A 26,347-nucleotide genomic window follows, 5' to 3' on the forward strand; every position below is an offset into this window, starting at 1 on the left:
TTAATATTCTCCCACCACCTTTCCTTCATCTTTCAATTTTTTTTAACCAATGTATATGTCTCAAATAATCCTGTACAACACAAGGGCCATCCTAATGAGTGACAAGTAAGTTTAGCATTATTAATGAAGTCCATTACTCAGCTGCACTCCTGTCAGTACATCAAATGATTTGTGCTGAATTCATTACTTGCCCCTGGTCTAAGGGAATATAAACAATGATTAGCTTATGCATTATTTAGGAAGATATATGTTAATGCTGAGTAAAGCAGAGTGAGGGGGAGGCATGGGCAGGGTCCAAGGCCCTGCAACACCATGAGACTTCTGAATGCAGCAGGGGGGTAGGTACCTTGGAGCAGCATGCTAAGGCTTTAGTCTGAGAGAGTAAGGAGAGTGTGTAAAAGAAAGAGAGGAATCATTGCTAAAGATATAACCCACTGGTGACTGCTCAAAGAAGTCATCCTCAGCCTGTCACAGCTCCAGCTTGGGAGGTGTGGTTCTTTGCTTTAGTCCTGGGTATTTAACAGCCAGTTTGCTAGCCAGCACAACGACTCTGCAGTGGCTTATCCCCTCTTTGAAAAGGTATAGCCCCCCAGAAAAGCTTCTTAAATTGCTTCAGATTGCCTCATACAACCAGTGAATACTGCTTGAAGCTCTCGTGCAGAAAAAATGTCATGTGAAGGGGTTGGCTGCCCTCCCTGTCCTGTGACTGGGACCATACAGGCTGGTTCAAGGTTCTAGTCAGAGAGTGGGAAAGGGAAAATCAATACCTTCTCACATTAGAATGGTTTGGGTTGGAAGAGACCTTAAAGATCATCAAGTTCCAACTCCCTTGCATGGGCAGGGACACCTCCCACTAGACCAGGTTGATCAATGTTCCATCCAACCTGGGCTTGAACACTGCCAGGGAGGGGGCAGCCACAATTTCCTTGGGCAACCTGTTCGAGTTTCTCACCACCCTCAAATTAAAGAATTTCTTCCTAATGTCTAATCTGAATCTCCCCTTTTCATGTTTGAAACCATTTCCCCTTGTCCTCTCACTACACACCTGTGTAAAAAGCCCTACCCCAGCTTTCCTATAGGTCACCTTCAGATTTTGGAAGGTTGCTATAAGGTCTCCTTGGAGCCTCCTTTTCTCCAGGCTGAAAACCCCAATTTCCTTAGCCTTTTTTCATAAATGAGGTGCTCCAGCCCTCTGGTCATTTTAGTGTCTCTCCTCTGGACACATTCCAAGAGCTCTATGTCCTTCTTATGCTGGGGACTCCAGAACTGGACACAGTACTCCAGGTAGGGTCTCACAAGAGCAGAGTAGAAGAGAGATGCACAAGAGCATCTCCTTCCCCACCATCCCTGTGTGCTGACTGATCACATCTGTTCATCCTCTTTGCTCTTCTGTGCCCTCCCTCCCTCACACCTGAGCTGAATGGGACCAAATGCCAGCCAGGTGAAAGCTACAGCATGGAAGTAAACCTGGAGGGAGCAAGTCAGTCAGAAGTTGCCTCCAGCAACAGCCATCACCAAGGCCAACAGGAAAGTTCTGCCTCAGGAAAGCAAAAGGGAGTGTCTGGGCAGCAAGGGTGTGCTGTGTGCCCCCAGGCCCAGGGGAGGCAGCTCAGGGTCACCCCTGGAGGACATTTTTGTCTCCACATGATGTGTTCAGGTATGACTCAATGTCTTCAGATTTTGTCCCTTGCTGTCTGTTGTAGTTTTAGTTTTCTGTATGCTTCATTTGGATTTGTATTCACTCTCATTTTTGCCCCCACTTTTAATCCTGGGTAGTTTGGGTTAGTTTGCCTTTTCCTCCTTTCCTTATTTTAGAGAACCAGGGACTATTTCTCCAGGCTTTATCCTCTGACTGGGGAAAAATTGCTCAGTGGAATGACAAAAGGGTATAAAAACTCAGGCAGTTAAATTGCAGAGAAAACAATAGTTTGAAAATCTCCCAGACTTGTTTGCTGGGTTAATAACTAAGCAGAAAAGTCTGAGTGAAAAGCCTCATTAAAAAGAGAAAAGGCTGATGCCAGGAATGAATGGGGATTGTTAGAGCAGGGAGCAGAGTATGGGCTCTGTCAGTGTCTAGCACAGCTTTCCAACTCATCATTTTGGAGAAACATCAATGTGTCAGTATGAGCTTGTCTTTAAGACAGAGGCATTTGTGCCCTTTCTTATTACCCCTTTTCTGACTGTAGTTCAGTTTTGACAGATCTTCCCAGCCAGGGATGCAGGGTTTTTTTCTGCTGTTTCAGAACAAGTTTGAATACTTCACCAATCAAGCTACAAAGTAGTTTGCTTCCTAAATCATCAGATGCTTTTATATATTCTAATCCCCAGACCAACACTTAAGGCTTATCACCAAGAATATTTTAAGGATGCAGGTGCAGGGCCTGGTCCTGCCAAATGTTGTACACCAGCCCCAAGCATCTGGAAATTCAGCAAGCCACTGGACTGAGATCTCAGATAAGCAGGTGGCATTTGCATTACTTAATAAGCAAGGTAGAGCCTGGTTTTTAAGTAATAATAAGGAGTGGCAGCACCCATTCTTCAGCCAGCTAACATAGTTGGGGAAACAGATGTGCTTTGGACCTTTTTCAGTTCTGAAGCAGAAGATAGAAAGGGCAAGTAGAGTTAAAATAACTTCTTGAAATTTAACTTAACTATTAGCAGTATCAGACTACATGAAAGCAAGGAAAGGCTCCTCTGATCTGAGTATTGTGAGCTCTTTCCTAGGAGGTACGGAGTCCTAGCAACCTTCTGCTGAGGAACATTCAATCCATATCAGGGTAAAGACTTTGCATTGACTTGTGTGGCTCTCCCACAGGTGGAGATGCAGGGTGTATCTGAGTAAGTGGCAGACTCTGTGGGATGAGGTATGCTTTTCATTCAGCCAAGTCTCCTGCAAAGTGTAGTTATTTAAGCAATTTATATACTGCAGCTTGATTGAGACAGTAGCACGTTTCTTCTGCTTACATGTCCTAATACAGTTTGAGAATTAGGAACATGTGGTTGACTTTGAACTCCTCTCACACTCTACCAGTCATCCCAATCTGCCCCAATAAGATTTTCCTGTGTTTATAGCTAAATCTTAAATTTGATCTCTTGCATCATAGCTGCTATGTGAGCAAAACTTACACAGAGCTTCACCCTTCTGCTACATCAATGTAGGCAAGCAATAGCAGTCCCAAGGCAGCATGCTGATCTTGGCCCTGGGTGGAGGGGGTTTTGTAGGTAACTAGATCTTGAAACTTCGTGTTTGCCACGACACTGTCCTGTTTCAGCAAGAGCCCTGGGAGTTTTGTGGTTCCAGTGAGACCCAGCCTTGCATTCCTGGTTTCCTCCAGGATCTCACTGAGAGGAGGCTGGATGCTCAGAACAAGCCAGACAACTCCACCCTCAGTGGTCTGCTGGTGCTGGTCTGTTCAGCAGTCACTTTGGGCATGAAGAAAGAGTATTTCCAACTCCAGGTGGTTGCTCTGCTGGGAATGGGGTTTCCCACACTCCTTTTACAAGGAGCCTGTGTTCAGTGGGATTCCTCACCTGCAGTACTGCCTCCACATGAAGTGTTTTTCCACCTTATCCATCTTCAAACAGAGAAGCACAGAGGCTAATTTGCTTCTTTGTAGCATTTCTACAGTCTTAGTAATTTCCCAGGATAAAAGAAGCGAGTGAAAAAAAGGCCCCAAACTGCAAGAGAAACAGAACAAACAAACCCAGCGCATTTCCATGGAATTCTCTGTTAGTCAAATGTGAGCCTCCACTTGCACAAAGTAATTAGGAGTTGTACTATGTAGAGCATGCTTAGCATCAAAGTAGTCACAAATGCCTCGTATTTTCTTCTAAACAGCCTCAAGGGCGGTGAAAGCTGTCAAAAATCAAAGCAGCTGCCTTCTCTGTGAAGCACAGAACCCTTTTTACTTTATCAAAACCCACAAATATTTTAAAATAATTGACAGAGAAGTTAATCATTTTTCATCTGATTTAGCAAAAATCATGCAGTCTTGAAATAATATAAGCATGTTGATTGATACCAGCCAGATCAATATTGATATTTTTAATCCCTGAAAGAAAACAACAGCTGTCAGGAAGCCATACTCACATACTCCACTGAATGTGTAACTGTACAGAAGAAGGTGTGAGTTCTCCTGCTTTAAACATATACTTCTGCTTTTCTCTGTACCATTTGTGTGGATATGAATTAATCAAATCCAAAAGTCAGCGAGAGAATGCATATATTTCTGCAATTAGCAAATCAGGCATAGCCAGCCCAATGAAATGGAGCCCAGGTGATCTGTAACATCTATGGTATTAGTGCGATGTTATGCAGAACTTGTTAAGAACTGGAGGGTGGACCTCAAAAAAGGTAATCTGATATACAGTTTCATAAGTATGAGAGTTCCTGCTGGCATACATGACTGCAGTTTTTTGTTTCACTCTCAAGTTTTAACATTCTCTTTCACCTGGTAGCCTCTGAATACAACGAACCTGAAACCTTCCAATTGATGCCTGGGTGCAGCTTGACTAAGTCATGGGTAGTGAGAAGCCTATAAAGCAATTTTTTGGTGGCTCAGCCCTTAGAAGCTGGGCAAGTGCCACCACCCTGCCAAATGCCAGAGCAGCTCTCAGAACTGTCTGCCTTACAGAAAGCCCAACGAGACCTCTCCCTTCTCCACTTGCTCCGATTTGGGTGTTGTCTGCAGAGCCTATACTGCAACTCTGTCACAAGCATAATGGCAAAAGCTGATCTCTTCAAATGCAATACTTCCTTCTTACATCTAACATGTGCTCCCTTATAATTTCTTGCACACCAGTGGGGAGGTTGTTATGTTACATATCTATGAATAACCTCTCTGTAATAGACAAATAACTGTATTTAGAGAAAACACAACTTCCATTAGGGTCAGGTGTGTAGACTGGCAAACCCCTAGCTGAAGCCAGTGTGAGTTTTGCCATTGATTTTTTTCACAGGGCTCAGACTTTAGTTTATTTTCAGACAAACTGCAGTTTTATGGGCATATGAAGAAGCTTTTGACGATGAGGTTTAAAAGGAAGTAAAATTCTGATTTACATTTACAAAAAAAAAAAAAAAAAAAAAAATACTACAAATCAATAGGCTTTTAAAAGTTAAATGATCCTCCAGTAATTTGTAGTGGGATGCTGAAGAAATCCACTATGGCAGAAGTGAGCAGTACTTTTGTACTTGTCCATATCAAACTATCAGAGTTCACTGCTTCCCTTTAATTTGCTCTCTGGTAGCACATGAATGATTTCCTTAAATTAATTAACTTCTGTGCTATTAATTGTCAAGCTGTATCTCTTAGTCTCACAATGCCAGCATTGGAATAGGAAATAAATCCTCAACTATTCTAGTGTCACAGAATCATCACCTGCTTCATACTTACCTTTGGATATCTGAATGGCTTTATGTCATTTGGGGTTATTTATGACTATTCATAATGGGGTATTTACATATGTGAATCATGTTTGCAGGGTGAGGGTCTGTGCGTATGCTCTTGATTCTTGATATAGGACTGATCTAGGATGTACCCTCTGTATCCATTTTGACAAATAATTGTTCCAGTTATTTCCAGTTTTCACTTGGACACTTGAATTTCTCCTCATAGTAGCTGGTCAGTCAAGCTGCATGGGGGAGGGATGCTCCACTCAATAACACACACAGAAAAAGCAATCAAGCCCCTCTGTTAATACACTATAAAAGTGGTACTCCTTTTTTTTTTATTTTTTTTTTAAATGCACTACAGATTTTCCTTTAGATCTCTTGACTTGAGCTGTTTTCCATTAACATTAATAGGTTTGAAATTGTTCTTTGATCTGTTTGTACAGATGCAGAATTGCATCATGGTGCTCCAACTTTTAAATTAGTGGTACACAGTAATAATAAAATTCTTGATAAGATGTGACATTTTAATCATACTTTACAGATCCTGGGAAAACAAGCAGTAGTTGTCAGCATTTTTGCATCTTGCATGTCTTTAAGTTGTGTATCATATTCCTAATGAGGGTCACTACCTTCTGATACCTGTACTCTGTTGAAGCAAGTAATGCTTTCTTTGATGGAAGAGGGGTACTTTTCATCAAAGATACCTGTATTATATGCTACGATTTTGTATCTGTCCTGTAGAAAAAACTAAGTGATTGTGTTAACATTTATTTTTTGGTAAACCGATGCAGAGGATGCCGTGTATCTGGATGATGAGAAGGAAAGGGAAGAATACGTCCTGAATGATGTTGGTATTGTTTTCCATGGAAACATCGAGGACATAAAATTAAGAAGCTGGAGTTATGGTCAGGTGAGCTATTTAGACTTTCTCTGGCTGCTTTCAGTAGGACAGCAAGTGAGTTTAATTGACACCAGACTGTGGTTGAGACTGTGGGCTGTGGAGTGCATTATTGGTCTCTCTGTCAGAAAGACAAGGGACATAATTTTAAAATTGTATGAAGTAGGTAATTGTCTAATCCAGAAAAGCAATGCTATAATAGCTAATATTTAAAGATCCTGTTTTAGGGGCATATTTCAGATACTAAGAGGCTGCTTGTTGAAGTTACAGCCATTAGCTGAAGTTCCCACAGTGCAGCAGTATTTCTGCTGCTGCGTTGTAGCTGCTTAAGGATCAAACGAGTTTCATGAAAGAGCTGAGATTTATTTTTTTCCCATTTTTTCAGCAATAGGTTATATTGCTCTTTGACTCTTAATTTGAGCAGCTTGGTGGAAATAATTCTGGTCCTCTTGGAGGTCAGCTTGTCCCTGGATTTCACTGACAACCTGGGATTTAATCACAGAGTTTTAAGTTTCTTCAACATGGTGACAAAAGGGGTGCACAGTGACCTCTCCCTTTGCTGCTTGGACTTGGCAACATTATTCTTCAGTGGCCTCTTGCAGGCTGGGGGGAACACCCTCTGCCAGGCTGGTGTCTGGTACTAGTGTGCTAGCAATAACATCAGCCTTATTGCTTGCCTGTTTTACCTGCATCAATTTGTAAGCACTAACCAGCCTGACAATCTCTGTGGGATGAAAAAGTTCAGTTGTGTGAGAATGGGAAAAAGGCATTAACAAGCAGAATCAAAATGAGCAGAACTAACCCAGCTGTCACTCAGAGGAGCTCCAGCAGAACATTACTGAACACAGTGAACTCCGCTTGTTTCACCTCCTGGATTTTCAGAACTGCACAATTAAAAATTGGTGAAGTATTTCTTTAATGCTATGGTGACAGATCCATTCAGTTTTTGTGGCAGCACCCTGACGCAGCCTCACAAAAAGGGCCTTCTTGCATTGTTTTCTTTCTCTCAGCTAAAGACAATCTCAAAGCCTGAGTTGGATGCATTGGCAGTGTGCTTAACCCTGAGAGCTCTTTGAGCTCACATCTCTCTTGTTTCCTTATTTAAGGGCACAATTTCATCCTTTTTTCCTGTGGCATCCCTGCCTTTAGGAGTTCCTCCCTCTGCACCATTCCTTTGGGTGTGTCAGTGCTGTTGTTTGCAGGCTCCATCTGTCATCCTGACTGAGATAAAAATAACTCTTGAATTAGGTGGTTTGGGGAGAGCAATTCCATAAGCTGGTGGTGCCTCTGATATGAGAGGGGTGGAATTAGAGGCCAAAGCTGGGTTTGCGTTTAAGTTGACCAAAAATGCCCCCTCCTGGCCCTTCCTTCCCCTTGCAAGTGCTTGTGCAGTGATTCAGATTGAAGTGCTGATCGAGCTGAGTAAGCATGTCTTTGGTTATTTTCCACCTTCCCCCACCCCTCAGCTTATTTTTTTGGGTTGCTCTGTTCCTAGATTTGGGATTCATTCTATGACAGATATAAGGGAGAGGGAGAGACAGGAATGAGTGGCTGGACGTAGATGTTGCTACTTAATCCAGTTGCTGAATTTATGTCCTAAGATGCTAAATTTTATGGTGGCCTGGCCTGAGGTGCTTATATTCTGCAAATCTGGCACTTTCCTGACACAGACACCAGCCCCTCTTGAGAAATTGCATAATTTATTTGGTTTTGCTAGGAGGTAGTTCTGCCTGAGAGGTTAGGGTTGTTCCATAGGCCTTTGTCATGTGCTTCCATTCCTGTAGTGTCTGAAATCAGAGAACCTGATTTCCACACTGTGCTGTGGTGCATCTTTTGCTGTCATTTGCCACTGTGAAAACTGAGTGTGGCAGATGCATCTAAGGGTGCCCATGCCAAGACTTGTAATGTAATTGATCATTTTGTGTGGGTGTAACAGGCCTCATAAACAGCAAAGCAATGGAGAAATATTCTCCTGGTTTCCTTCCTTTCAGTGAGATGGAGGATGTGATGTTCCTGATCTTACTCTGACAATTTCAAACGACTAAAAACATGCATGTCCTGCATTTTTAGCAGTCCTGCATGTTAAAAACGAGAGCATTGCTGTGAGTAAAAGTAGTAGCAGCAAGGCCTGTATCACAGATATATCACACAAGTGTGTATTTTCTATTTATGATATATAGCCCTGTCCAACAGTATAAGTAAAAAGCATAAAGCAACAGAGAATCATAGAGGTGAAAGGTCATATACAAATGGTCATATGCAAAAATACAGATAAACTTATGCATGGTAATATTCTTAGGCTAAAATTTGGGTTGAACAATGGCAGCTGGAAGCTTTAACTCAGGTTGTAAATTAAAAAGGAACATACAGTTCAAAACTGGGTTACAAGTAGGAGATGGTTTTCACAGCTGCTGTCTTTAATGAGCAGCATCAGCATGAGAGGAGGAAAGGCAAGAAAAAAGGACTGAGGAAGAAAAAAACAAGAGACCAGCTGAAAGATTGCTCTAATGAATGAGGATGGAGGTATCCCTTGAAACATGACTGTGATTCCCTTCTTCTGAGAAAGCGTAAATAGCCAGTGACTCAGAAGAGCCCACAGGGGATTCAGGGTAAATTTGGCTTTGGAAGAAATTTAGGCAGACAGGAATTCTCTAGCTGAGAAATGTCAGAAGCTGGATGCTGTATTGATCATTTAAAGTTGGGTAGGGCTTTTTTGTGAGAAAAATACAGTGAAACAGGTGGTCATAGAGTTCTCGTTGCCATCATGAGTTGCCTCATGCCCACACACTGAGCTGCGTTATCTTTGCAGCACGTGCGTGTGTTCAGATCAGAGTATGGGTAATGTTAGATCACATCTGTCTGCAACAGACTGTGAGAAATGCAGCCCTAATTCAACCAGTGCCAAAGGTGACATAGCCCCTCTTACTTAAATTTAAGTAGAAGGTCATCTATTAGAAACAGGTTAGCATGAAAGGGCATACCCAGTGAAGGCCAGCCTGTTACAGCATCGCTGTACAGAATGCATGTCTGCCTGCAGACAGAACCCCTGTGCCTGTATATTTTCTCACAGCTTGTTTTCCATCTGCAGCCTTTCCCAGAAGGCTCTGACCAAGTTCCTGGATCATGAGTTAGGTTTATTTCCATTTCAGGTTGTGCTGAGCAGGTAGTGCCTGCTCCTGGCCCAAGTTCACTCACCTGTCCTGGCTGCTTGCTGCTGCTCTGGTTCCTCTCACATTTCAGGGGTGTTCAGCTTTACAAGTGCTGTGTTTCTATTACACTTCCCTCTAGACAGCATTTTCATGCCAAGAGTGAGAGCAGGAAACAGATTTAGTTTGATTTAATGTTTTAAAATCCCTGATGGTGAAGAAGGGCAAAACTGGCTTCAAAGTTAAGGCTGTTCTGCATCTTTAAGTACTGCACTAGTGTAAGGCATCTAAACTTTATAGATGGTCCTGGATCTCTTCCTCTGTTAATCCAGTTATTTCACAATCATTCATGTCATTTTATAAATGCTAAGGTGGAAGGCAACAACCCTGATACCAATTTCTTTCCTCTTTATTCTTTCTGTATATGTTGGCAAGATTGACAGTGTCTCATAAACTGTAGATGAGAAAGATTTAATTTTCAGAGTAAACTTCTTATTGATTTAACTCAGGTCTTATGCGCTGCTGATGACTACAAGTACAGAAAGCAGATTTTTATCCTGTTGAAAGAGATAAATCACTAAGCCAGACCAGAGGAAAAGTGAACCTGAAGCATGGAGGGTGGCTACGAAGTCCCAGAGGTTAGATTATCTGTTGTAAAAATCCTCCTTAGTAAGGAAGGTCCCCACAGCACAGTCATCCCCTCAAGGTTATTTACATCACATACCAGTGGAGTGGACTGGAGTATCTCTCATGCAATCATTCAGCCTCCCAGGGATGATGCAACATTAGGAGTAGATCCATGGGAAACACTGATCTTTCTGTCCCTGTTTGCCCAAACACCACAAATTCTGTTTTGCTGAATATGTACAAGGTGTTACTGACTAGTGAACATCTTCTCCAAAGAAAGTAACTCAGTGCACGTGTGGATGGTGATGACAGAGGTGTGCTGCTGTGGAGCATGCTTGCTGAAAAGGTTCCATACAAAGGTGGCATCCTGAGCAATGAGAGGCAGGCAGGCACAAGGCTAAGGAAAAACTAAAGTCAGGAAATGGTGAGGGACTGTGAAACGTGGTGGTACCTCTGGCTTGTGCCAGAGCTTGGCTGCTGCTTAGGATGTCACTCCTGTCCCTCCCATTTTTTCTCCTGCAACATAAACAGCAGTCTTGACTCTTTGGAGCTTGCTTTTCAGACCTCTTGCTTCACTCTTCTGTCTCTTCTGGCTCTTCCCAGGCTCCCAAAGCATCAGCTTGGCCTGGGCTCTTGCTCTCTTCTTCAGGAGGCAAAACTCCGATCATCCTTATCTGCTAAGGAGTCTTAAGCCAGGCTGTAGGCAGCTGCAAAATAAATCCATCTCTTATAGCAGCATGAGAGCAAAAATCCTGTTAGCTTGAATCATCTTTAAGGATGCAAGTGTGGAGCGTAAGACCTAACAGGGCAAGGGGATAAGCTCCGTGAAGTGTCTGTCAAAGCCTGGAATGTTAATATAGGACTGTGTATCCAGAAGATATTTGTATGATTAATGTGTGTTTCCCTGTCTCCTACTGTTTTCCAGGGACAGAGGTATTTTCCTTTGCTATGCAATTTCTCCTAAGGAAAATGAAATACATTGCAGGGCAAGTTCTGTGACAAATAGTTTCTGGTCTATTTAGGCACCTCTGCCCTCAATTCATTCTTGTGCTTGTTCATTCTGGATCAAAGGAACTGTACCTTTTCACTCTGTTTTTGAAGAAAACTCCTCTAGGTCACTTGGTATTTTTTGATGTCTAAGTTTTCTAGAGCAGGATTAATCTATATAATCAGCTTTTGAGTTGTCAATTTTAAACAGATTTTAAAAATTATTTTAAAAGGAAATTGTCTTCAAATTAACTCTGCCAAACCACTTACTGCTTAACTTCCCACTATTGCTTTGACTGTGTCAGGGAAGTCTTGAAACTAACAGGTCTGGCATCTGTGAAGGACACAGAGTCCTTCATGAGCAGACTAGCTTCTTGTAGTTATTATAATATCTTCCTATTATATACTTGTTAGCACTTAAAATTTTATGTCCTGTCAGAAAGGCAAAGTTGTAATTTCAACCTTCTGGAAATCAGACTGAGATTGAATTGAAATGGACACCCTTTTTTCCCTTACAGCCTCTCTCTCTTTTTTTTTTTTTTTTTTTTTTTTTTTTTTGGTGATACATGGACAATTATACTAGAAGAAAAATTGTATTTTTAAAAACAGAACTTTGACCTGACCAGCTAATTTTGGAGCTAACAAGCTATTATAAAATAACAAAAAATAACTTTGCTTTTGCTTTCCAGAATAAACGTCACTCAATTTTCCCTTTTTAAAATTTTCTTGTTTTATTTTACCTAGTTTGAAGAAAACATCCTGGATGCTTGTCTGTTCCTTATGGACAAGGCAGAACTGGAGCTCTCTGGGCGTGGAAACCCAATTAAAATCTGCCGTGTTGCCTCTGCAGTGGTAGGTAGTAGATGCCTAATATGTGTCAGAAGTGACTGACAAATCAAAGCTGAGCTGATTCAACTGGTCCTCATGCCACATCGTGCTCACTCCAAGAGGTGCAAGGTGCCACGTTGTCCATTCTGACCTCTGGGGTCTGCCTTTTTTTTTTTTTTTCTTCCCTGAGGGTCAGCTCATCACCCTTTCCTAAGAATGGTACCTCACTGGCAGAAGAGCCACTTTTAGACATGATAGCATTTCTTGTGACACTGTGCTCACTTTCTGGTAGCTGAGATAATTAAGAAAGCTACTTGTAACATGTGCAGTAAGACAGTATGATGGGTGGAATTTGGGATGGAGAACTGAGACTTTATGTGGACTCCAGCACAAACCTCATTGGGGTCTTAAGACACTGCAGTGGTGGGTGTTACCATATCTGATTTTTAAGCCTTCAATGGTCTAGTCAGGCCAAGAATATCTGTTTGTGCTATCTTGACCCCAGAAGAAAACACTGTGAGAGATGCCCTCAAAACTTACCCCACTTAGAATGGAAGTGCCTAAAATAACCAGAAGAAAAGAGTAAAAAGACTTTATGTTTCCACATGTTCCAGCTGCTATGTACCAGGTGTCATGTTGTGGGTGCAAGAGCAGCCCCATCCCTAATATTCAAGACGGAATATTCATCCAGGATGTGGAAGGCAGAGGCTGAATGCTCTCCTCTGCCTTACAGAGGTCTGAAGTAATGCCTGCTTCTTCCTAGAATAATACTCTGGTCATGGAATTAGCATAATTAGATATTCTCCCAAGTCAGCTACTAAAACAGACCATCCACAAAACATGGAGATGGATAATCCTTTAACCCGCTTGTTACAGCATTTGTCCAGGCTTTAAGAGAATGAGATTTTTGCTTTAGATAGCATTGAAATGAGATCTCCCATGCATCAGAGACACATGCTGAGTCTTGCATAGCTCCATGTTAAATAGAATAGCTTAATCAAGAAGTATTGAGAACATCCCCTCTTCTCTTTCTCTTTTAACCTTTTGATTATTTCTTTCACCCCGGACACTAGAAATATGGCTTCAGACCTTCAGATAGAAGTAAGAATTGAATGTGGTTCTCTCATCATTAGGCTAGTAGGTGTAAATGGACCCTTATGCAGGGATCATAGAAGCCTTCAGGGCAGAGTACACAAAGTTTATTAACTCAAGGATAGATTGAATATTACTTATCTTTTGAGCCACTCAGTCATTTCAGGAAGGTGAAGAAGCTCACCATTGTAAATACAGGAGTAAATGGACTTCAGGTCTAATCTGCAGGGTTAGGCCACAGCTACATGGAATTTTTTCCCATCTGAAATCTGGACCTCAGTAAGAAGTGGCCGAGAGGTTTTAAAGTCCCACCCATGTTCATTCCTCTCATTTTTGCTCAAGTTGAAATGCAGTGGAGCTGAGCTTGCCTGAGAAGGTGCTGCCATGCTGGGATCCTTCTGAAGCATTCTGACATTTCAGAGCAGGCAGGCTGGCTCACATCTTCCTCTGGCTATAGCCAGAGGAGAGCCTGAAGATCAAAACGATGCTCTTTCCTTGGCATATCTCTTTTCTTGGCATGTTTCCCACAAGAGTGAGATGGGCACAGCCCCTTAACCCTTTGGTTATGATTCTGAATACTTATCTTTATTCAGTCCCCGGGTTCACAGGAAGTCGATTTTCTAATTATAAAACAGTAGTTAATCCAGCCAAAAGCTTTTAAATGAGAATTGTGATTTATTTGGCTGGCATGTAGCTGTTCCACATTAGCATAATTAAAAGGCACAGAGCGAATGAGCTTTTTGCACAGCCCCAACCGGTTTGGTTCAAATTGCAGCCAGGAGATGTATTGCTCGTTAATGCCTATCAGTGTAGCCATTAGTCAGCAAAACCCCTTGCTTTGTATAATCTTACTGGGGGAAAACTTACACAGCGAATTCCTTCTTGTTTTCATGTGTGCTGGACCAAAGAAATTAGTTTCTACTTTAAAAATAACAGTGGACTCTTTTCGCCTCTCAATCCACTGTAAATCAGGAGTGATTTCATTAAAATCTCTGGGCTGATGCAGACAGAAAGACAGATGATGTTCCAAAAGTATCAAGATTAATATTTTTGAGGCTTGCTTGCCAGTGTATAACTGATCATGTTTATTAAAAATACATAGCAGTAAGCATGTTTAAGTTTAATAAAACTTACTTAACTGGAACATGAATACTCAGTATGGTGATTTAATTTCACCATTATTTTTAAGTATCTGACTTCCACTCAAAATTTTTCAGTGATGGAGAATACATGGCCCTTAGCAAAATTGTTCTTTTCATCTTCTACCTCCATAATTAAACATTTCTGTCTTACTGCTAGCCTAAACCTGGCTATATTCAGTCTGTCGCATCCTATTTTTTTCTGCTGGCTTAAAGAGCTCTTTATTATTCAGGCTCTGACATACCTAATGCCTGTTTCTTTTGTCTTTAGATTAACTCCAGGGATGATAATGGTGTGATTGCTGGATCCTGGGACAATACATACACTTATGGGGTTGCACCCTCGGCCTGGACAGGAAGCGTGGACATTCTCTTGGAGTATTACAGTTCCAAGCAACCCGTGAGATATGGCCAGTGCTGGGTCTTTGCTGGTGTCTTCAACACATGTAGGTACCAGTGAGGAAAGCTCCACCCTGCTATATAATTTTTGCATAACAGGCAGAACTTTTAGGTTAAACTCGCTAAAATACTTCCTGGCTCTGGGATGTTCAGGAGTAAATAGTAGAGATACTTAAAAATACATGGTTAAAATAGATGTTCTCTAAATAAACTTCTGGCATTTCTTTCAGTTTGGCTGCTCTTCCACACAAATCTGTTGACTATTTATTTGTTCATTCAAATGTATTCAGTGACTCATAGAGGGTAAGTTTGGAAGAGAGAAAGTCTTTTGGCACAGTCCACGTTTCTGCTAGGAAATCTAAGATGAACAGGGGCCGCCTTATCTGCATCTACAACATGAAACTGTTACCCCAGGTGGTATATGTGCTGGTATCTTTGCTACCAAAAGGATAAATCTCACCTACCAAGGATTGCTTCTAGCAAGACTGACATGGCAGTACCTATCTACTGAGCAGAGTTCACATTTTTTGTGGAGTTTGTGAGTGAGAGCAGTGACGAAAAGGCTGACATGGTTTAGGAACTGTCTTGCACTACAAGGTTAAAGTCAAAACACGATTGCCTGAATGAGAGTTCCAATTTTGCAGCAAATGGGGTGTTGCAGGTTGTAAAAAACAATAGGGAAATCACTGTTGGATTGGTCCCGGTTTTTTTACTGTCTTGCGCCTGCTAACAGCAGCATCCCAGATGAACACTACTAATATAGTGGAACACACTGCAGCATATTAGCAGTCAAGAAAGACTCTGGGGGTGTAAAAAATGTGCATGATACAGATGATGAGGGCCAGACACTGAAAGTAATGCTTATGTCAAGTGCCAAGGTAGAGGCAGTCAAGCTCTTGCTATGCTTATGGCACTGGCCAAACCTGAACAGAAACTAAAATAAATGTGTTTCTTAAATCCAGATGATCTTCATTAGAAGCATTTAGAACATAGACATTTAAGTATCAAACTAGATCAGCTTAGAATGAGGGGAACACCTTAAGTATTTCTGCAGGCTTGAAGCCTTCTTTTCATCAAGTGCTTTTTCAACCACGGCTGAAAGTCTAAGCTTTGGTCTTTGTATTTAAGATGTGAAAAGGAAATTATAGAAAATCTCTTCATGAAACATTTTCCTTTGTCATCTGTCTCAATGCTGTCACATGTTGCTGTCTCAAGGTATTGCTTTACACTTCTCTTTACATTATCTGTCTATCAAAAATGTAGGATATTAATCACCCACATTCTGCAGGAAACATGGAAATTGAATAATTAATGACAAGTTACAAAACTGGTTCTTCACCCTCAGGCAGCCCTGGACATCTCTGCATTTTCACTTTCTTTTTTTTCCCCCTTTTTATATGTGTAAGTTTCATTTTAAAAATAATTTTCCTCCAATTTGGATGATTTCATTTCATAACCTATTCTGGTTACCTGGAGTAGTTCAAAAGCCATTCAAAATAGTAAGTGTCTCATAAATAAGGTGTCTTCTGACCACCTAACCTTCTTCTGGTACACTTCTCTTACAGCTAAGGCAAGGGATGCAGTTTTAGATTTCTCTTCTTCTCTTCCATATATTTGTGAAGGTTCCTGTTTTGATTTGACATGCTGACAGGTGCTCTGTCCTTTGGCACATGAAATGCTTCATTTTATTCCTGGTGCAGTGGGATATTGAGTAATCATGCAGAAAGAACCTGAGAGACATCTACTCCCTTCAGTGCCTGAGGTCACTTGTTTTGTACTTGGCTGGTGCTCCTTGGCCTCTGTACAACACAATGGTTCCGAAGAGGCTCTTGCAAATGGTTCCTATGTTTGAAATTTCTTCCAGTGGTTTCCTTCCACTTTGTTTTCCCTGCCAGGTGTCTCATCTGGACTTCTCTAGGTGACAGACAGACACGCAGCAGTTCACCCACCTTCCCCCTACGCAGGCCCTGAATCACCACTACGCAGAATTTTGCCTGCAGGCCACGGTGAAACTGGGGCAAGGCAGCAGAGGCTCAGAGCCTGTTGTGTTAAATGGAGAGGCGTCTTTATCTGGGGCAAAACTTGACTCAGTTTGCTGACTAAGTGAGTCAAGTCAGAGACCTGGCACTTTGTCCTACTGCAAGGATTGCTGACGTAAAAAGCTAGCTGAGCATTACGAAAAAAAATGATGTCCTGTGGCCGGCCTGATACGTAGCCACGGACATGTCCCACTGCTGACCACAGCACAGAGAGGACAGCAAAGGTCCAAACAGCCTTGTGCAACTAGAAGGGTTGTTTTGAGCTGATTTTGTGTCTTACTCAGCTGCCAATGTTTTATCATTGTGACCAGTCCAGCTTCCCAAGGTTACTATGTCATAGACTCTGGATAGTCATCCATTAAAAATGCTAAAACATTCTGAAAAATGGTCATTAATCTTGAAATTGTCAGACAAATTATTTTCAATGAGCCCTGATGGCTCATGTGCTGGAAGCCTGGGAGGGTGCTTGAATTAAGTTTAATCAATAGGTACATCTGGTATTGGATGCATCCAGGTAATTTGTCATCCAGGAACTTGAAATGAATGTGCAGGGATACACGTTATTGGAAGTCACAGTAGTGACACTAATGAATATACAAAACCCAGTAGTATCAGGATGGGCTGTTCAACGTTGCAGCATCAGAACTATTTTTAAATCGAATTTTCAGTACAAATGTTTTTCCTTTCCAGAAAAAAATCCCTGTTTTCTGCAGAGCCTTGTTGGCTCTTGTATTAGATAACAGGAATATGTTTTGGCCAAGAGACAAAATATCTCATCTGGAGAAGCTGAGGTGATGTGTCACTTTGCAGTCCCTCTCTCCCCATGGGATCTCCGTGTCTATTATCAGTCAGGTTGCACAGCAAACACAGAAGCCTAACGATGCACTACTACAACTCAGTGTAGCCATAATGTTTCCACATATCCCAAATTTACCACTTGTCAAATGGTAAGAAGAGGCATTAGTGCTACACTGTGATGGTCTGAGATTTAGGGGTATGAGCTTCGTGTTTGGTTTGGGCTGGTTTGGGGTTTTTTTGATCCTCCTTTCAAGATCCTTTAAGGGATCATTGACTCCAAAATACTGTTACTTAACAGTCCCTACAAATTATGTGATGCATTTTGTTCAGACTGTCTAACTGATATTTCACCTGCAAGTAATAGAACTTTTCACCCTTGTTAGCAATAATTTTCTGCTTTATTCTTTGTGTTCTCCGGATCTCTTCTGATGGCAAATGTCAAACTGGAAACCCCCGAATCAATCAAAAGGAGACACTTTCTATTAATTTTCTTTTCAGCACAGTCTCATGTTTCTCCTAAATTACTGCTACTAGGAGACTTAATATATTTTGAATTTCTTGCTAGCTCAGACTCATTTTTCTCTATACCACATGTGGTCATGCAATAGATCCATTACACCCAGATTTGCCCTGAAAAGCTGCAGTGTGGTCTCTATGCAAGATTATTCTGCAATTGTTGCTAATTAGCTGCTTAGGTTATAACCACTGTACCATCACATACCTTTAATGCTCATCATTTTGGGACAAAATAAAATATTTAACATATTCTATATAAAGGCAAATAGGAGGAATTACTTGGGTTGATTTGATGGAGTTTTTCAGTCTTATTCCAGCTACAAGTTTCTCACACCCCAACCTGTTATCCATGAGCAATATCTTCATATTTGTCCTTCTCATTACACTTCTTTCTTTGTCACAGTTCTGAGGTGCTTGGGGATACCTGCAAGACTTATTACCAACTATTCTTCTGCCCACGACAACAATGCCAATTTACAATTAGACATATTTCTGGATGATGAAGGGAAAGTGGACACCAAACTTACAAAAGACTCTATCTGGTGAGTTCTGAGTTCTCCTGGCAAATGCCTTTAATGTGTCAACTATATAAGTAGTAAAAAAATGTGACAACAATGCCTGTAGTTTATTTATCTCTCTATACATTAAAGAGCACTGCTAGCTTATGTAAAACAGAATGAATGTATTGTTAGTAGGCTGACTAATATGAATTGCTTGCCATGTAGAGAGAAATACCCTAGGGTATCCCACTACTAATTTTACCATTCAGTATAGTGCACAATTAAGCAAGAGAGCTGGAATGGCTTTGTGCTCCTTAGGGCCAGGCCATTTCTAGAAATGGAAACTGGTGGGATGGGTACTTCCATCTGTCAGTGTGGAGCCAGGCTCAAAGAGATACCTCAACATCTATGGAAAAACGCCCTTTTTGTCCTGCTCGTGCCAAGTTTCCATGCTTATAGGCTGATTTTACATCATGTTACTGTCACAAATAGGTGCTTTCCAAAATAAATCCAGTTCAGCTGAGAAAGAAACAAGCCAAAGTATCATGGAAGTTACTGATATGCTACCACGAGATTTATAAAAATAAAAATCCCTAGGAACAATAAGTGGAGTCTACCTATTCTTTTGGAGAAGACAGTGCTCTAACTTCCTCCTCAAACTCTTATTCTCTCCTGCCTGACAGCAGAAGTTTAGCATATCTTGATTATATGCTCTGTACAGTAGAAATTATGTGTGGGTTATGGGGCCTCAAGCCATTCCTCCTCAGAGTGAAGCACTGAATGTGACCTGTCTATATTCCTATATTCAAGAGGTACTTGTTCTAATCAGTGTTAATATACCTGATTTGTGTCAATGATATATTCAATCATCAGCATAGATGCTCATCAGCATGTTTCATTAACAACCTAATCTCTGGAAGTCTTTGTACTGAAACTGTAATAAACCCATTCTGTGGTGGAGGAAATTACTGAACCTGTTGTAACCTCTTTTATATGGTTTCCATAATCTGCTACCCCCAGGAGAGACTCTGAGGGAAACAATTAGGTAAATTTACATCTGCAGCTTATATCACAACATCACAGAATGGTCTAGACCAGAAGAGACCCCAGGAAGCCAACCAAACCCCCTGCTCAAAGCAGGGCCAGCTAAAGCAAATTGTTCGGGGCTGTATCCAGTTAGGTTTTAAGCACCTGCAAGGGTGGACACTCCAGAACATGTCTGGGAAACCTGTGTCAGTGGTCAGCCACTTTCACAGGAAAAAAGTCTTCAGACAGAATTTTCTGTGTTTCCATTTGGAACCATTCCTTCTTGTCCTGTTACTGGGGGCCACTGAGAAGATCCTGGGTTGGTCTTCTTCCCCCTCACTCTCTAATGAGGCATTTGTACACGTGGATTAGGTCCTATTGAGCCTTCCCATCCCTAGGCTGAACAGTCCCAAATGTCTCATCCTCTTCTCATGTGCAGTCTCTAATGTATCAGCCATTCCTTCCAGTTTTCTCTATCAGCAAACTTGTGGAGGTTGTAGTAGGTCTCATCATCCAGGTCATTAAATGAATATGTTAAACAGTATTGGACTCAGCATCAACCCCTGGGGTACACAACTCATGACTGGGCTCCAGCTGAAGCCTATAACCTTTCCAGGCACCAAGGTGAGGCTGAAAAATCTATAGTCCCCTGGGTACTCCTTTTCTTTCTTGGAGAAAGGAGTGGCACTTGCTTTACTTGCTTTCTTCCTGCCCTCAGGAACCTCCCGTCATCACCATGACATTTTGAAGATAGATTTGAGTGGTCTTACCATGACATTGCCTAGCTTCCTCAGCACTTTTAGGCACATCTCATCAGATCCATTGGACTTCTGTGTGTCCAGTTTATTTAATTATTCTCGAAATTGCTCCTCCTCTGTGGAAGATAAATTTTTGTTTCTCCAAATTTTGCCATCTGTCTCAGGGTGCTGAGGACAAATATCAGCAGTAAAAATGAAGGTAAAGAAGACACTGAATAGTTCTGCCTTCTCTTAGTCCTTTGCCACCACTGCCCCTTTAGCAGCAGACCCATATTTTCCACAGTGTTCCTCTTGGTTCTGATGTACTTGCCTTTATTACAGCTCTTTATGTCTCATTACAAACTTCATTTGCTCTGGGTTTTGGCTTTCTTAAACCTGTCTCTGCATGCTCAGACAGTGTCTCTGTATTCTTCTTGGTCACCCATCCCTGCTTCCAACTCTTGTACCATTTTTTTTTTTTAAGTTTGTGTTTAGTTGGGACCATCTTATTCACCATCTGGGCCTTGTGCTGCTTTTGGATGATTCTCTGCACATAGGGATGGAACCTTCTTAAGCCTGGAGACAGAGACCTTTGAAAAACAACTAGCTCTCCTGGACCCATCTTCTATCTAGAACTGCCTTCCATGGTATTCTTCCAAGCAGGACCTTAAACAGGCCAGAGGCTGCTATCCTTTCGTCCAGGGTTATGATCCTGCTATTTTACTTGTTCCCTCCTGTTAGGATTCTTGAGTGTTCCCAGTTTACTAAGCTGCATCTGGTCTACGCGTCAACAGGGCCTCAGTACATATCATGGGCCTGGTCCTTCCATGGCTCACAGAGAAGTAAACAAACTTTTTTTCTGAAACTTCCTCTGCCTATAAATTATGTGAAACAAAACCCAATTACTTGCTGCCTCACTGCTCAGTCCATATACACCCTGTAATGGGCCATTGCCACACTTCGGACTTTTCATGGTTTCAGCTCTTCTCCCCTTCTCCTAACCCAGCCTGTGAAACAACTTTTATCCACTTTTGACATTTCCTTTTGCTTCTTTTACTTCCCTACTTCTCCTTTTCTAAGATGCTTCCCAAGACTTCTTAATTTAGTCCTGGTTTTTAGCTCTGTTTTGTTTTCCATTCTTTTGGGACAGAGCCAGATCATCCATAATCATCCTTGCTGAAATCCATATGCAACTTCACACTAGCATTTCATCCTCCATCTTGAGTTTTCTTTTTTTTTTTTTTTTTTTCTTGATTACTTGCTGAATTGCCTTATTTATCCTTTTATCCTCCTGGTGTATTTATTAGTACATGGTGCACATAACCCTTTGGGCATGACTTAATATATTACACACCTCTTTTCATTTCTCCTCTGTGTCCTTTCTTTTCATTACACTGTAACACTCTGTGGTAGCACACATAGCAACTTTAAATGGCTTGTGTCTTAACTTTGATTTTATTTTTAATGTCTCTTTTATTTCTTTTATTTGCTTCTTTTAATTTTTTTAAGAGGACAAGCTCAAGGTATTTATAATGATTTTTTTAAAATGTATTTCTCACTTTTATTTATAAGCTCCTGAAAACTAGAAGCAAAGCTCTTTTTTTTTATTAGTATATAATTTCTATTGCCGTGTACTGCTGGAGATGATCTCTCTTCAGGTTTTAAATACTCTAAGGCTTCAATGTTACTTGGAGCCAGAATTTTTAGTCCGATCAATCTCTGAGTGTGGGGCTCCCTCTGAATGTTATCTGGCATTTTTTTTATCTTTATTAAAGACCATCTTCTCCCTCAGGATAGGAAACAACAACGACAGAACAACACATATACAAAATTACACCGACTTTGCAAAAAGTTATTTTTATATAGAGCTGGCCGGATTTGGGCCCATCAGTACTGCCTCTGTCCCCTGACTTTGTTCTCCTTGTCTTTTTAATGATGATGTAAAGACACTTAAAGAATATTTATCTTGGATGGGTATCAAGGCTCATTCCTAATGTGACGTCCTAGTAGACTGATGAGCAGAAACTTGCTTGAAGTCACCCATGCCCAAGCCCGTGGATGGTGCCATTCTGAGACCTCCTCTCTCCCATTCACTTCCATCTCACCTTTCTCTAATTTCTCAGTAACATTGCCACTGCCTCTCCCAACCCCAATGCCTGAGCTTATTAGCTAATGAAAGGGCAGCAGCTGTTTCCAGCATGTGCCTGTCTCATAAGCAATACGAAGTACCCTTCTTAAATTGTCTTCCAGGCATAAAACCCACCTGGTCATCTTTTATTAATTTCCCCATTGCTTTGTTTAGTCTATTTGTAATTATCCCTGTAAATATTTAATGGTCACTACATTGATCTGTATAGCCATTCTAGCTTTTTTTAATGTCTAAGGCTTGCTGTAGAATACAAGAACTCCAGAATCAGTTTAACAAATTATGGCTACAGAGCCAGCTCCTCAGCAGTGCTCACTTCTACCAGAGAGGAGTTTCTGCTACATTTTGGAGAGGCAAATGTTTCCCTCACCCCCCCTTCCTTAATGCTTGTGTGCTTTACAAGCAAAATCTTTTTTGCCCATTCACATTCAATATTCCTAAGTCTATTTTCTATTTGCATGGCAGCAGACCCAACAATTTGCTGTTCTGCTGCACCTAGCACTACATCAATAGAAACCAGTAATAAAGGTCCTGTCCCTAGGATGAATATAGAAAAAACATGGAAAAAACTGCATTACCTAACTGCAGAACTGAAGCAGAGCTACCATTTTCTGTACAGTTAAGCCCCACGTGGTGTTTTCATCCTGCCCTCCTGCCTGCTCTTCAGGTTCTTCTTTTACAGAACACAAGGCCAGTGACACATCTGAGTTTAATTCAAAGAGAACCAATGAAAGCTCAAGGGCAAGGGTTGTCTCTCTCACATATTGGCATAACTGTTTCCAAAACCCACCCTACCACAAAGCACATCCCCCTTCTCTGGTAGCACTCAGCAAAGCTCTGCAAGCATGATTCAGCATTGGCTGGTCTCAGAAACATCAAAAATTCTCTGAATGTGTGTCATTTTCTTGAATAATTCCTTTCTCTGTAGTGCTGCTTCATTAACTCTCCTAACTGACAAGTTTTACCATGATCCAACCTTTCATTTCCACTTTGAAATATCTTGTTAGGCAAGCCTGAGATCCTTCCAACTCTGCTTCATGTCTGGTTTTCACCTATTATTAATGAAATGGTCAGAGCTTAACAATCCCCATTTTGGTTGCTAATATCATTGGATGTACTAGGGGCTGTATCAGCAGCTACACAGATGTAATTTTATTCATGTTTGCTGTAGGATATGTATAAATTGCAAGCAAAATTGCCCCTGTCTACTTCTTCATCCTTTTTATTTTGCAGTAATGAAATTCAAACACTTTGCTGGTGTTACTGCAAGACCTTCTTCCTTTGTCTTTTTTTTTTTTGTTTTGTTTTGTTTTGTTTTATTTTGTTCTGTTTTGTTTTGTTTGTGTTCTCTCATAAGCACCAGTAGCATTGCAGGAAGTTGCAAGATCTGTCTGTCTTTTCTGTCCATCTTTGAAACATTCTGGGCAGACTGTGATGGTGCTGTAGTGAGCTCCTTTCCTGAACATTTCAACCCTGAGAGCCTAAATGAACCACTCCCAGAAATTTACCTGTCTTGGGCCAAAAAGGCAAGGCCAACAGTGGTCACAGGTGGGTTTTTGGGAAACTGTATGTTCTAGGAGATCTGACCTTCCTCACTGATATGACACACTGGGGAAGAGCTTGTAAGGAATTCACAATGAGGATGGTCTATACCCTATACAGGGTCTTTTTCTCAACCAGCTTACATGGACACCAGCTCATCATGTTTGGTTTGAGCCATGAAAACAGAACTACATGTTGTACATTGTATTTCAGTTTCAATAGTTGTAAAGCAGACCATGCTTCAGTGGCTTGAAGATGCTGCATTGCTTGCTTTAGCGGGCACACTGAAGTGGAGTTGCCTGCATGAAAAGGAATTGTAGTGTGTGTAGCTCTTCATATACCCCAACAATCTCCAAGCACTTGTAAAGTTTTCTGAGACATTTGCATTCAAAAGACATCAGATGAATCAAAATTTTCTTCAACTTGCAGTCAAGAAACTAAAATAAAGGACTGTGGCTTTCAAGTTTTAACAGAGAGGTATCGAACTTTTAGAACTAAAAATCTATTCTCTAGAAAGAGCCAACTTTGCCACCTCTAAACTTACAAATGTTGTTACTGAAGCAATTTTAGGACATAAATGCACGTGTTGCTTTTGGTCTGTATACTTCTTTAAAATAATTTAATATTTTGGTTTCATGTCTAAGGAACTATCATTGTTGGAATGAAGCTTGGATGACAAGACCTGATCTTCCTGTTGGTTTTGGAGGATGGCAGGTTGTTGATGGGACACCCCAAGAAACCAGTGATGGTAATATTGATTGAAGTCCTCCTTAGCTCCCTTTCCAAAGCTTGGGTTCTTTGTGGCAACCAATGAGCTGAAGATAGCTGAGCCAGTGGCACATGTGGCTAGTGACAACTTCTTGCACCAAATAACCATAATTACCTGTGCTCAGGACCTTCTCCTGATTTGCTTTGAGCTCTGAAAGGTATCTGTTCTTATTATAACACTGCTGATGATGCATGTGCACAAAATCCTGCATGAGAAGGGAACTGCTAGCTACAGAGATGTAGACCTATTGCCAAAAGATGGCTTCTAAAATTTTAGAGAACCTACAGAGAAGCCTGATCAAATTAATTCTCCTTCATTTTGTGTCTGTATGCCTTACTAAACTTCCTGAGCAGGCAGTAGGCAGAAGACAAAAAGAGCTGTTTCTTCCCAGACCTTAATTTTCCAGTTCTTAAAAAACACTCCTAGCAAATTTGCGGTGAGATTTTTCTCAGTCTATGGTGTGAATGAGCCCTCCCAAAATTATCTGCTTTAATCAAAACCAGCTGTAACTGTGTGGTTCAAGCACTTGAGACTTACAGTGGACTTTACATTGCCAGTAATTTACCAAACCATTAGGTTGTTTTAAACTTGAGTGTCTTTCTCAGAGAGCTGAAAACAGAAATAAGGTTTTTCACTTCTTGGTCAGGAGTAAGAAGGTAGCTGTAAACAGGGAGCTGTAAATTATTAAAAGAGTTAACTAAATGTCAAGGATTCTTATTCTTTGACATGTTTTTTAAATTTTTTAAATTTTTAATTAGTTTAGGGTTTCTTTTTAACTAGTTAAGTCTCTCACTTTGTCTGTCTTCTCCCCATAGGTATGTACAGGTGTGGCCCAGCCTCAGTTCAAGCCATTAAGCATGGTCACGTTTGCTTCCAATTTGATGCTCCTTTTGTCTATGCTGAGGTACAAACCTGAACATTTTTAGTGCATTGAGTGATAGCAGTGGGACCATCGGTGGGACAGAATAGGGCTTGACTACAATATATGCATTGAAAGTTACTTCATGTATACTCCATGTCAAATATATCCATGTCAAGGAAATATTTCATATTTATATTTTGACATGCAGACCAGTAGGTGTGGTATGCCCCTAATGAATGACAGAGATTTCTCTAATCTCTGCTCATCAGCGTAGTAAGCAGAAAAAGCTACTCTGGCTCTGATGAAACTTCAGGCTTTAACCATCTCAGATTCCAGTTATGCTGGCAAATAGGTCACTAGCTATGGCTACAAGGCTTTGTGCTTTGTTAGCTGTTACCTCCTTCTCAGGCACACCAGCAAAGGTGCTTATGTTAAGGTTCTCTTCCTTATTTCAGTCCAACAGGCTGCAGTGAATTTGAAGGGGCCTTTTCTCACTATGTCCTTTTTGGCTGCAGTGGGTTGAGGAGAGCTCGTATCCGTGGTTTGACTGGCAGATCTGAGAGGCATATTTCTCCATGAGGAGTAAAAGGGCATGGTCTGGAACTTTAATCTCTTGAACCACCAGAGCTGGTGTCCCCAAAACTGTACCAGCTGTAGAGCAAATCCCTCTCTAACTGAATTGTATAAAGCTTAGGACAGAAGAGAAAAAAGTTTGTCTATGAAGCATCCCCTTCTCTATGACCAAAAGCTCTTTTGTACAAGGAATGTGTAATCAGGCTCCCCAAGTCCAAACAGGAGCTCTGTAGCCTAATCAGGTTTACACTGTCTGTTGTTCTGGAGCTGTGAATAGTAGAATTAATCTAGTCACTATTGCAGCATATGACTAATTTTAAATGTGGAATTT

General features: G+C 41.1%; 1 protein-coding gene across 5 annotated transcripts in view; it reads left to right on the top strand.

The window, feature by feature from the left end:
• The window catches only part of F13A1 (coagulation factor XIII A chain), a 64,142-nt gene that overhangs the window by 22,398 nt on the left and 15,397 nt on the right, over nucleotides 1–26,347 (top strand). For 4 of the 5 annotated variants that reach the window (XM_071736502.1, XM_071736497.1, XM_071736501.1 and 1 more), the window contains 6 exons: nucleotides 6,184–6,302; nucleotides 11,795–11,902; nucleotides 14,381–14,555; nucleotides 18,265–18,403; nucleotides 24,457–24,560; nucleotides 25,397–25,485. In XM_071736502.1, the coding sequence (XP_071592603.1) occupies nucleotides 6,184–6,302; nucleotides 11,795–11,902; nucleotides 14,381–14,555; nucleotides 18,265–18,403; nucleotides 24,457–24,560; nucleotides 25,397–25,485 (734 nt within the window). The remainder of the gene's footprint in view (nucleotides 1–6,183; nucleotides 6,303–11,794; nucleotides 11,903–14,380; nucleotides 14,556–18,264; nucleotides 18,404–24,456; nucleotides 24,561–25,396; nucleotides 25,486–26,347) is intronic. The other variant, XM_071736498.1, reaches the window with a different exon arrangement.

The sequence above is a fragment of the Heliangelus exortis genome, chromosome 2 (assembly GCF_036169615.1).
Source record: "Heliangelus exortis chromosome 2, bHelExo1.hap1, whole genome shotgun sequence".
Lineage (NCBI taxonomy): Eukaryota > Metazoa > Chordata > Aves > Apodiformes > Trochilidae > Heliangelus > Heliangelus exortis.